This window comes from Cetorhinus maximus, chromosome 24 (genome assembly GCF_964194155.1).
Source record: "Cetorhinus maximus chromosome 24, sCetMax3.hap1.1, whole genome shotgun sequence".
NCBI classification, from domain to species: Eukaryota; Metazoa; Chordata; class Chondrichthyes; order Lamniformes; family Cetorhinidae; genus Cetorhinus; species Cetorhinus maximus.
In genome coordinates, this window is record NC_135902.1 from 37979595 (window position 1) to 37992615 (window position 13021).

Here is a 13021-nt window from a genome sequence, read left to right on the forward strand (position 1 = left end):
CTAGTCACCGTCACAGACACACAAGATTTTCACCAACACGTGATCCACTCCCAGTGAAGCAGCCAGAAATCAGGGAGCTGTGGGAGGCTTGTTGTAATGAGATAGAGGGGGAAAGTAAACTTTCTCCAAGTGTTATGCTGGGCATCGGGTTTAACAAGTAAATTTTGTTCACATTAACACGCCTGCCATAAGTGGTGCAGACTGTATTCCCCATTCTGCATTATTTTTCAAAAGCTGAGATTTGATCACAATCACTATCTGCCCATACCTGTTGCCAAGACAGTAACAAACTTGGATCCAAAGTGATTATCAGGAGATAGGCGGCAAGCGTTGGGGTGCTTGTTCTGGAAATCCCCTGCTGTGATGCACTCCTCCGCACTTAGGAAATGTGCATCCTGATAAAGAAAAATAAAACCATTAGCATTTCAAGCATAGATTATCAATAGTATAAGCGCAGCTGTTTTGAAATTTTTTTTTGAATGCCAATATCAAAATAGCATCATGCTGTAAGCTCAAACCAGTAGAATTATTACCACTTCAACTCATTTAGTTCAGGACCAGCAGCTGCTTGTAGACAGGAGAGATTGCTCCTCTCCACACCTCCCAAAGCTATGATTTTGTGCAGCTACTAAAGTACGTTCGTGACTCAGCCATATCTCCAAAGGATCTATAAGGCCATTCAACCTTGTGCGTCTGTGCCAGCTGCTCGGTAAAGAAATTTTAAACTAATTTCACTGCTCTCCTTTGTTTTCTATTTCCCTCTACTTCAAATGTTTATCTACTTTTCTCTTGAAAATGCAATGGTCCCTGCCTCAACTACCTCTCCTGGAAAAGCTACAGGCTCAGTCGCTGGCTGAGGAAAGGTGGTCTCCCTGACCTCTTTCCTTTCTCTCAGTACCAAATGTTAAAATCAATAACCTCCCATCACAGATTCAAAACAAAAGTCTTTCTGTATTTATCCTATCAAAATCTGCCACAAACTTTGAAAGAAACCTCTAATTAATCTCCTAGTCTTTCCTGTCCCAAGGAAACAGCTCCAAAATCTTAAGTCTTTCCTCATAGCTAAAGCTGCTCATTCCTGGTAACATCTGAGTAAATATACCCTTTACAGTCTATTAATTAACGCCTTTTCCATAATGGGCTGTTCTAAACAGAACACAGTAATCTTTACCTGTGGTCTAAATACTGCCGTGACAAGTTTATCAGACACTTGTTTTCTCTTGTACTCTATGCCTCTATTTTTGCCACCTCGCCACAAAAGGGCACATGATCTCCACTCTACCTTTCCTAATGTCAGTGTGGTTGATAGTGAATGTAAGATTGTAAACTTAATTTGTTTAGGTCATCAGCTTGGCTTGAAACTTAACTTTTCTTCCAATTTTCAGAACTAGAGTATATTAAAGAGGTTTTTAAAGAATGTATTTACTTTTACTTTGTGGTATATATTTACTGGTTAAAAGCATCCAATAATACACTTATTTGAAGTTCTTGGTTGGTTAAGTAGAGTACCCCTTTCCAACCTGAATTTATTTATACAATATAATCCTAAATACACATTTTGGAGACGGGCACATCCGTGCATGTCTGCACCGGTAGTCACTTCTGTCTGGGAGAGATTTCTGGAATGCAGCAAATGTCTTATGAAACATAGCTGCAAACCTTTTCTGCACCCATGCTCACTTGCTTTATTTTACACTGAAAACATTTTAGAATATAAATATCAAATGTACATTAAAAAAAAACATTTTCCTGTTCTGTTCTCTAGCTCAGCATGATACACATACAACTTCATCATCTAAGAGTTTATTGGGAATGATCCTGAGCAAAAACTTTCAAAATTTGGACAGGTTAGTTGAGTATTAATAAATTAGCAAATCTGTAATCCAGCACCTATTCCTAATGCTGCTCTCTTATCAATCAGCCAATGAAGCTGCTATACCAAATAATACTTCTGAAAATTAAAGCAAAAATTACTTTACATGGATTTATGGCATCAAGCTGGATAGGGGACAGATCCTGAATGGATCAGAGAAGTCAAAACAGATTCTTCTGCTCTAAACTTGCATTTATCCTAATGTTGTGGCATCTGTGTGAAATTTTTTCACTTTACGCCAGAGCTGCACCAATAGTATAAGTGGAACCTGGGTACAAATTCAGGCCTGACCTTATACTGGGAGGAAGCAGAACAAGATTCTGAGCAAGGAGCTTCACTCCACTTCATTTCAGAGTCAATATGAGTCTTCCCACCTGCTTTACCTTCCAAATTTAAAGCCAGTGTGAAGCTCTTTTGGCTTCATACATTAAACTGTGGCGTGTGAATGCTCCATAATCCAGTGGAGATGGTGGAAGGAGAGGAATGGAAGAGGATAAAAAACAATAAGTACATATAGCAATAGAGTGGGATGTATTTTAAAAAGCTCAATGATTCATTCAACAGGAAAGTGGTGCAATTTCAATTCAAGTGCTTCTTTTAATTTACTGGAGTGACAGAATTTTTTTAAATTAGTGGGAACAGTAAAACCTGTAGGAAGAAGAATCAAGAATGTTGCTAAACAGTTTGAAATTAAATGTATGTTATGTCAACTATATGCCAGATGCCCCTAAGTAATGGAGAAAAGCAAAATTCCTGAAGCAAAAAACTTAAAATAGAAATGTATGAAAATGAAATAAGTCAACAGCCCAATATTCTCTCAGGACAACAAACACGCTTGAAATATTAATTTTTAAAAAGTTAAAAACACAGCAAGAGGAAGCTTTAAATGGGAGTGCTACAGCAATCCTAAAAATTATTTTCAATGAGCATCAAACTCCTTACCTTATTCCTGATAAATTTGACAGTGCCTTTCCTCGTGTCCTCCGATAGAAGATCTGTGAATATCCAGCCAACCTGAAACAAACGATGCAGCAAGTTGAAAACAAGTCTAAATTATTAAGAGTTGAGTGTTTTGATGTTTCCACCTTATAGCTGTGGACTTCCATTTAGCTTTCAGTTAGAATGCTAGGACAAACTCTGGGTTGACTTGCTAACCTCTTTCCCAGTCCTATTTTGTGCTCAGCTAACGTATGTACTTATAAACATTGCGAAACTAATCGTGCCAGATTTTCCTTACTCATCTGCACTCATCCCAAGTGCAAAATTAGGAGCCCCATCAAGCAACCCAGCCACAAAAACAGTAATTGAAGTTGGCACATTTGGTATTATTCTACAAACAATATTTCGTCTGTAACTTCTGAACTGACAGAAATGGCTCTTTTATTGAAGTGCTGACATTTGAAAACTTTCAATATCTATCGGTGAATTTGACAGTGTGGTCACACTATATACACTAATAAACATGATAGACTTCAATGATGAAACATATTAGAGTCACAACTGCACCTTCTGCTGAAACATCATGGAATAGTTTTGAAGAAATGTACATCCCTTCCCATTCCACTACCCAGCTAATAAAGTGTGTCCTGGGGTGAAGGCAACTACAACTGCAAAGGAAAAACTGCTGGTCAAGAATGCATTTGTCATTCTCTTTGTGCTGAGTACTTATTTTTGATAATTTGTTTTCACAAGTTTTTTTTTTGCCTTATTGGCAAGAACAGCTAAATAAAAGGTCAACAGATTTTTCTATTTTTAACACCCCAGAATTTAAGATCTTCCTTTTTCTATTCACATAGGTCTGAAAGTTAAATAAACTTTATTTTGCATGCATGCAGATCTTATGTTGTCCTGCCCATAGCAGCTGGAAAACATTACTCCATTTACTGTAAAGCAGTGTTTCACATCTGCTTATTGTTAATAAAACAGAAAAACAACGCAAGATCCAACTGTTGGAAGAACGGCCATTTTAGTACAGGGCATAAAATAAACTAAACTGTTTTTTTTAAATTAAAAGATTATTTAAAAATAAATTAGTACTATTTTTAATTTTAAAAAAAAGCAAGGCTAGCTGACAGCAAGTCAAAGAGCTCCAGAGAGGTTGTTTGGTAATAATTAAGACTTGGCATGCCATTCAAATTGCACTTAGGCTTGAATGAATAAACCTAATCTTTCTTGGCAAATTCAGTAGGTATCTAGTTGGTCAGTGCCACAGCTTCATACCCTTCATGTGTTTGAATGGCAAATCTCTTCAGGAAGTGTTGACAAAGCAAAGCTTTTGGAGAAGGGCAACTTGGACAGCAACATCCCAATTCTCACATTTAACTGCGCATTTGCGACACCGGAAATTGCTGTCAGATAGTACTTAATAACAGTGACTGTTGACAGCCTTTCCATTATTCCTGCAGCAAAATCTGGGTCATTGACTCACCTTTCTCAATCCAAGTTTAGCAGCAATTTCATCTACAACTTCAGCTTTTGGGTCTTCCAAAAATTCTAGGCTGTTTGCTGTACCAATCTATAAAAAGAAGAAAATCAGTCAAAAAGCAAACAACATTCAAAGATAAGCTAACTGTCTGTTCTTATTTAGTGACTTTTAAGAAATTTAATCACTTGTCCTCATGTTTCTGAAGTTGTGAAAGAGGGAGTAATTGAACATTTCTCCATTGTAATTGGTGCAACACCTCAAATATTTTATTGGAGGGGAAAATTTAATTCCTTTTCTTTAATTTAGTTTAAAAAGACAACTGTGAGCTCAATTTAAATGTAACCATCTTATAGCTCTCAGATATAGGTGCCCCCAAACTAATCTGAGCCAGAAGAGTCACAGAATACTGATACTGTTATCACATAAAACTTTATCAAACTGGATTTCAGCTGACGATTACTTAATGGTCCAAGAGAAATTAAGTTGAAGTCACCCTGCAGGAGGGATGTTCTAAATTTCTCGATAAACACCACTGGAGGAGCTTAATCTAGTTAATGTTGTATGCTCTCCATGCTAAAGGCTTTTGAGAAGCTGGGTATCATCCAAAGAATGACAGTCATAATCTAGAAATCATGACCTCCAACCAGAAAGCAGTTAGGTCTAAGAGGTGCATGTAACCCAAGAGTTAATTGGGAATGAATTTCTCCTCTGGGGAAGCAGGTCAAGGAGAAGCAAGGAGAATCATGGATTCCAAGACTAAAAACTTGGTCCCAGAATCAATTTCATCCCTTCTGTCCAGATCCTTTGAAGGATCCTGGGGATCAGAGGAAACAAGTAGAGAAATCTACCTCTACACGGAAGATAGTCTCCAAGCTGACCAGACTCTGATTTGGGAGGAGAGGGTAAATTGTCTGTTGACACAAATAATTCAATTTCTATGTAACTGCAGAGCATTAAGATATCCAAGACCAGCTTGAAATGGATCATTCACTCAAGCAGGTGGATTTAACTGTAGATACTGCTGATTGAATTGGCCTTCACAGACAAACGTTTGCCAAGTGCAATTTTGAGTTCCAGTTAGCTTCCCAACCGTGGTGTCAATATTGCCGTCACAATCCTTAGACTAGTAAGCACCTTCTGAACGCATAGCTAAGAAGAAATCTGTGTTCTTGCTCAAACTTTATACACAGAATTTTTGTTCAAGACAGAAAACTGTTCACTTATGACGCATTGCCTAAGTCAGGATGGCTCAATATCATGGTATGGGAACATAGTGGTTACATTACTGGACTAGTAATCCAGAAGCCTGGACTAATGATCCAGAGTCACAAGTTCAATTCCCAGCACAGCAGCAAGCGAATTTAAATTCAGTTAATTAAATAAATCTGGAATAGAAAGCTGGTTTCGGTAATGGTGACCATGAAACTACCAGATTGTCATTAAAACCCATCTGGTTCACCAGTGTCCTTTTGGGCTGAACATCTGCTGCCAGACCCAGTCTGGCCAACATCCACCTCCAAACCCACCACACTGTGGTTGACTCTTAACCGCCCTCTGAACTGGCCTTGCACGTCACTCAGCTGTTTCAAGGACGATAAATGTTGGCCAGCCAGCAGTGGCCCACGAATCATGAATAAATTATAAGAAAAGAACACCTTCCTCCCACAAATATCTGCTTAAAAATAGCATGAAATATATGTATTGACACATTAATAAAATATATGTAAAATGAACGAGATCTCCAAATAAAAAATGAAACTAACAGTATGCAATTTTTTTTTTTGAAAAGATGTATATTCTGAACCAGAATTGAATTCTACATGCTTAAAACTGGCATGATAATGTAGCTAATATTTATTACACCGTTCATTTGCTGTAGAATATATTTACAGACAATATGGGGCCATCTGGTGGATCCAACCTGCTCTCATTGAGCCACTGGGAAGAAGTGTACTCAACACCACACAAGTTCTCTTCTTGGGTAACTCTTTTGCTGAATGTACATACAGAGGATAAAAAGTAATTTGATTTTAACTACATTACATAGAAGTCCAGGTTATATGACTCCTTCACATGAAGTAATAGTTTTGAGTATGTAAGGCTTCACAAGTTACATTATTATATATCTGCACTTAATGATATTTAGATTAGATAGTATTTCTTTGTTTACATTTGTTCAGCTCTCCTCCTGTAAAGGTTTTAGGCCCCTATGTTAGGAGCACGAGTACCAAAAACAAATTAAATAGAAAGCAGGTACCATAAACTATACTTGATTAAAAAGTATGTTATAACGTGTGTCAAACACAGCCTTGCCAAAGTGGATTCATTCTCATTGCTGAATTACAGAGACAGGGGTGAGGCGAATTGAATTATTATTACTGTTCCCCTCTTCGGCCCATGATAGCGATATTTTAATTTCTAATTTAATTTGTTTCCCTTAATATCCTTTCCCTGGCCAAAATGGGCCATGGTGTGTTTCCCAAACCCTGGGTTATGAGGTCCAATATTAAAAATAACCCCACAGCAAATTCTTTAAGGTGATACAAAACTAGGATTTATTAACACATTCAGACCCGAGGGATGGGTTGAGACACACATTCACACTCACAAGCATACAAGGTAGAAAGGCAGAGAAAGAAAGGGAAGGAAGTTACAAATAGCAAGTTACTTAAAAAAATTCAAAAAGTGTTGGTATTAATTTATGTAAGTAGAGTCCAGTAAGTCAACGTTCTTTCAGGTGGTTTTATCTGGAAAATTCTTGGTCCTAGGAACTTGGCTGCAGGTTAAAGATGCAGCAAAGTATTCTTGTACTCTGTAAATTACTTGTATTCTGTAAATTATATGTATTCTGGAAATTAAAGTATTCTTGTATTCTGGAAATTAATTCACTCTGTAGGCGAAATACAGGATTCTTTCTGGAGATCCAACTTTGAGAGAGATGAAGTCAAAGGCAGGCTGCTAGCCTGAAGACCAATTTTCTCTTGAGGTTAAACCACAACCAAAGACACAATCCAAAAGCTGTATAATTAAAGCAATTTAAACAGCTCAAATCTCAGTCATGCGACAGGGTGGTTTTGGTTCGAGCCACTCAGCTAATGATTTACTTTAAGGGCCCTTGTTAAAACCCATTGTATTTTGAGCAGATAACTGTGGAACCATTAGCACAACGTTGGAGACGAGGAGTCACAATAGCTCTGCCTTTGTCCAGAGCTGGCTGGTGCAGACGTCTTGTCTACTAGTCCTTTGTGTTGGTTTGGTTGGAATGTTCATACAATGCAAAGGGTGTCACACTCCAGGAGGTTGATGAGTTAGCCTTTGTCCATTTTTAAGAACAGAATTTAAACAAGAGAATATGGAAGGGAAGAAAATTTTTAAGATTTTTTTTCTTCACGCCTTCTTGGCATAACAGCTGTTAAATTTTGCCAATAATCTGAGCTATATTTTTTCTGCATTCTCAAACCCTTCTGTTCATAGGAAACAGTGTTTATTTCTCCACTCTCCTTACCTGTACTTGTAATTGAACTCACTCTACAAAGTGTCCAGATGTGAAATGTTATTGAATGCACAAATTAACAAAGAATGCAGGGCTCTTGCATTTTAAATGTGTCATGTCTATTAATAAACTGCAAAAGCAGATCTCTTACTTGTGGAGGTTCATAGATGGCAGCAACCTCTGCTCGAATACCTAGAGGAATGTCCGTGTGTTCGGTATAGCGACCATAAAGGAATCCAAGCCGCTGGTTTCCTGTTTGACGCCAAAAGTTGAGGAAACGATCTGCTATTGTGTGGTTCTCAAACATTATGTTATCCACATGCCTGTATTTCTGTTCAAAAGATAATTACTACATAAGAGATCTTGGAAATATTTTTTTAAAATACAATTATTGAGACTTTTAACATTCAGAACTCAACAGAAGACAGCCATGTGCTAAATACAATCTTCAAATCATTTTAATTACAATACTCCATAGGGAAAAAGGTATACAGCCTCCTCCTGATAATTCCAAATGATTGTTTCACTAATAATGTTTAGAATTTTGAATTATCAATGTATTTAAAAAGCATAAACTTAGCTTGTATTTCCAAGCATAGAAGAATGAGAAGTGATCTAAGTGAGGTATTTAAAACGATTAAAGGATTCAACAGGGTGGCTAAAAACAATTCCCTCTGGTTAGAGAATCTAGATCAAGAAGGTACAAGTTTAAAATTAGCACCAGGCCATTTAAGAATTTTTAAAAATTCATTCAAGGATGTTAGTGTCACCAGCAAGGCCAGCACTTGTTGCCCTTCAGAAGGTGGTGGTGAGCCATCTTCCAGAACTGCTGCAGTCCATCTATGTAGGTATGTCCATAGAGCTGTTAGGGAGGGAGTTCCATGATTCTGATTCAGTGACAGTGAAGGAACGGTGATACACTTCCAAGTTAGGACAGTACGTGGCTTGAAGGGGAGCATTTTTCACAAAGCATAGTGAAAATTTAGAACTCACTCCCACACAAAAAAACTGTGGGATGCTGGGTCAATTGAAATTTTTGAGACCTAGATCAATAGTTTTCTGTTCGGTAAGAGTTGAGATACGGGCCAGCTGTGATCTAACTGGACGATGGAGCAGACTTGAGGGGCTGAATGGCCCACTGCTGTTCTTACGTTCACCCTGTTCTGACAGATTTATCCAGCTTATCTTCACTAGGGTAACAGCAAAGCACCTCTGGGCTAGAAAGGGGTTGGAGAGAAACCGAGTGCAATTGGATGGAGGCGAAGGCAGAATTGGGCTCTGGTGTGATGCATCAGCGTCCCCCTCCCCCGATAAACAGCCTGACAACATTCACTGCTAACTTAGTGAAGAACAACTATTTTGTTATGGTCAAGCAATTTTATTGGTTATGTGATTACTTGCAAGCAACCAGATGCCAATGTAATCACATTACCTGACTGCCCCAGCTCAGCTTACGTGCTGTTGAAACCCTCATCCACGCCCTAGTTACCTCTACACTCGACTATTCCGATGGTTTCCCGGCACACTTCCCATCTCCCACCCTCTGTAAACTTGAGCTTATCCAAACCTCTATAGCCCATATCCTAACTGGCATCCAGCCCCATTCACCAATAATCCTGGCTCCTGGTCTGGCAAAGACACAATTTTAAAATTCTCATCTTGTTTTTAAACCCATCCATGGCCTTATCCCTCCCATCTCCAACGTTCCGGCCTTGCACTTCTCCAATTCTGGCCTCTTATGTACCTCAGTTTTAATTGTTCCATCACAAGTTGCTGTGCTTTGAGTACCTAAACCGTAATTTCTGGGATTCCTTCCCTTACCCATTCTGGCACTCTCTCCTCCTTTAAGTCGCACTGTAAAATCTACCTCTGACCAATCTTTTGGACATTTGTCCTAATATCTCCTTTTGCAGCTCAGTTTTAAATTTTATTCGATAACCCTCCTGTGAAGCATTTTGAGATGTTTTAGACATTAAAGGCACTGTATAAATACAAGTGGTTGTTATTGTAAAAAGTCCAAGGCCCTTCACAAGTGTCATCAAACAAAACTGGACACGGAGAGAGATTAGATGAAAGTTTGGTCAGAGGTAGGTTTTACTCAGCATCTTAAAGAGGGAAAGAAAGGTAGAGAGGTAGAAAGATGTGGAATTCCATAACTTGGGGTCTAGACAATGGAAGCCACAGCCATCATAAGATAAGAGGCCAGTGTTGGAGAAGCACAGGGATCTCAGAGGGTTGTAGGGTGGGAGGAGGTTACAGAGGTGGAACGGGTCGAGGACATGGAGGGATTTGAAATCAAGGGTCATAATTTTAAATTTGAGGTGCTGCCACACAAGGGGCCAAGAAGCAAGCACAGGGGGGGAAGTGGGTGACTATTACTTGGTACTGAATTAGCATACAGGTAATAGAGCTTAATTCAATGTTACTTGAGTTGCTTGAAGAAAGTGAATCAGCCAAGGGATCAAATTAAGAAATTTTAACAAAAAAAGTACAAGAGGCAATTTTATGCATAACATCAACTTGAATTAAAAATAGGCTATGAGATAAATACATTTGTTTTTTAAAAAAATTCCCCATAGCAACCCTCACAAGTATTAAACAATACAATAAATGATTGGTGTCTCAGTTTCAAAATCGGACTGAATCGCTCCGAAGGGCTGCCAATGGTTTGGTGTCATTTTATGCTAATTTGTAACAAGCAATTGATTCTATGCTTGAATTATTTAACACGCTAGATAAAAATTGCTTCTAAATGTGCTTTCCATCCCTCTCCAAAATATCCAATACTTTATATAATGAGGTTTGCAAATCCATGAACAATGGATTTATACTTGCCTGTCTGTTAAGTGTTATGGCGCTCGGCTGGCACTTTGTACAAATTCCATCAGGCCATGGGGGATGCCCTTCACACCCAGATTTGATTTTGCAGCTAATGTTCTCCAAGGCAACAAATTTGCCTCTGTGAGCAGAATGACAATCATAATTAAACCTTTCAACTCTCCAACAAGGTTGGGCAAATCCAGAAACATGAACCTTGCACACCACTGACATAATACTAATTGAAGCAGAATAATTAGCAACCTCAATCAAGATATTAAACCCTAGGGTGCTGCTGATGAGATCATCTGTTTCAGTAGGGAGTCAAAATGTCAAGCTACCAGAAGACCCAATGCTGTTTCAATGAAAGAAAGCTTAACCTGGTTGCTTCAACGATGCAAACAGATTAGTCTTTGAGGATTTGGCCACCTGATTAATAATTAAAAAAAAGATGCCTTTGGGCAGGTTTGTGCGTGACTTCTGGTTCAGGCATTGCGTCAGTTCTGTGGAGGCACTAGACAAAGGCCACAGTTGGTATTTAAACATAAAAGAAAAGTAAGAAATACAAATTAAATAAATATCAAGGATAAGCAGCGGATTTAGCCAATGAGCATCTGACTCACACAAGTAATCTCTAGCTTGTTGGGCTGCTAGAGACGGAATTTTTTTTTTTTAGTTCATTCGTGGGATGTGGGCGCCGCTGGCTAGGCCAACATTTATTGCCCATCCCTAATTTGCCTCAATGATCCCAGGTTTTGGGAAGTGAGGAAGAGGAGAGAAAAAATGGCCATTTAGCATGACTGTAGCCTCAAAATTTAAAGTTAGAAATTACAATTACTTTAAAATTCTATTCTCAATGTGAATGGAACTCTAGCATTTTTTAAATAATTAAAATCAGAGAAGCTATCGTACAGTGTTGGTTGCTTAAACACTCACATCTGAACAAAGTTTTTGATAGTTTGGTAATCGTTTTCAATGCAGTGACTGAGTCAAAACCCCAACATTGTAGATGAATGCACCATTATGGGCTGCATCTTCTGCTTGCCGACGCGTAAAATGACACGGGGTGACATTGGGCGTGCGCCCCGACGTCACCCCATGTCATTTAGATTTTCAGTTTGGTGAGCGTGCAGCCGAGTTGGCTGCGTGCCCGCTAAACTGTCAACGGCCACTTTAGGCCTTTAAATAAGTAATTAAGCTAATTAAAGGACCTGCCCGTCCAATCTTAAGGTTGGCGGGCAGGCGAGGAGGCCAGGCGGCCTTTAGAAAAAACATGAAACCTCATCCATGGGCGGGTGAGGCTTCATGAGGGCTTTAAAATGTTTATGAATGTTTATGTTTATGTTGAAATAAAAGAAATTAACATGTCCCAGCTCACCTGACAGTGTCACATGAGGGGGCATGTCAGGAATTTTTTTTCCACACTTCCACAAATTTTCAAAACTTCCAGCGGTCTCCGTGAGGTGGCACTTTGCCTCGGAGATCTGTGTGCTCTTTCTCATGCATGCACGAAAGGGCGCACTCCCGGCTCAGGGAATCCACCCCCATCCCCTTGCCCACACATGGAGCGCACAGCGCTTCTGAGTGGACGCCACGCTGGGCAGGCCTTAATTGGCCCGCCTATGTAAAATGGCGGTGCGCCCCCAGGCGGGGGCACCGATCGGGAACCCGCCAGCCCGCGCCTGCTCACCCCCCCCCACCCCAACAGGGGGAAAATGTTGCCCATACATTGCAACAGAGACAGGTTTAGATTCTTCCGAATTATCCACATCTTAGAAAATTAACTGTATACATAGGAAGCAACTGACACCTTTGAATGTGATTTAAATTTGCATTATTTCAGTGTGGTCTAAAAGTACTATTGGTCTTTTGCTGCCATTGATTCATAGGCTGCAATTCTGTTAAATAAATTGTTGGCCTGAAAGCCCAATGTAGGAGTTTATTTTGCAGCACTTCTTAATTTTAAAATATAGTGAACTGGAAAAAAGGCTTCAAGTTAAAGTGAAACAGTAAAGTAGGAGGCACAGAACAAGCCATCAGTGTGCTGCTATATAAAGGCGGTGACTAAGAAATTGCGCACGTCATACTCTTGGCTCTCAGATTACATGCAAACTACAAGGCATTCCCAAAAGGAATATATTTGAAGCTGAATTTCAGCAATATCTCTCTCACACACAAATACTAAGTCAAACACTGCAAGATGGATTACAAAGACCTGAACCTACTTTTTTGAGATTTGGATCTAAATCTCTAACATCAGTTTACATAGGTCAATCATAGCATCTAACCAGCAGAAATGATCAGGGCAACAAGAAAATTCAAAAATGACCTAACAATCAGGATCAAGTTGCTTTGAATGGATACACTTTATATCAGGATATTCTGGAAAGAAGTTTTTTTTTAAAAGCATCCA

General features: G+C 39.1%; 1 protein-coding gene across 1 annotated transcript in view; it reads right to left on the bottom strand.

Moving 5' to 3' along the window:
* Positions 1-13021, bottom strand: part of nploc4 (NPL4 homolog, ubiquitin recognition factor) — a 60271-nt gene that overhangs the window by 18289 nt on the left and 28961 nt on the right. The window contains exons 7-11 of the mRNA XM_078571025.1: positions 10627-10750; positions 7943-8122; positions 4302-4388; positions 2816-2887; positions 269-395 (exon numbers count right to left, since the gene is read on the bottom strand). Of these exons, the coding sequence (XP_078427151.1) occupies positions 269-395; positions 2816-2887; positions 4302-4388; positions 7943-8122; positions 10627-10750 (590 nt within the window). The remainder of the gene's footprint in view (positions 1-268; positions 396-2815; positions 2888-4301; positions 4389-7942; positions 8123-10626; positions 10751-13021) is intronic.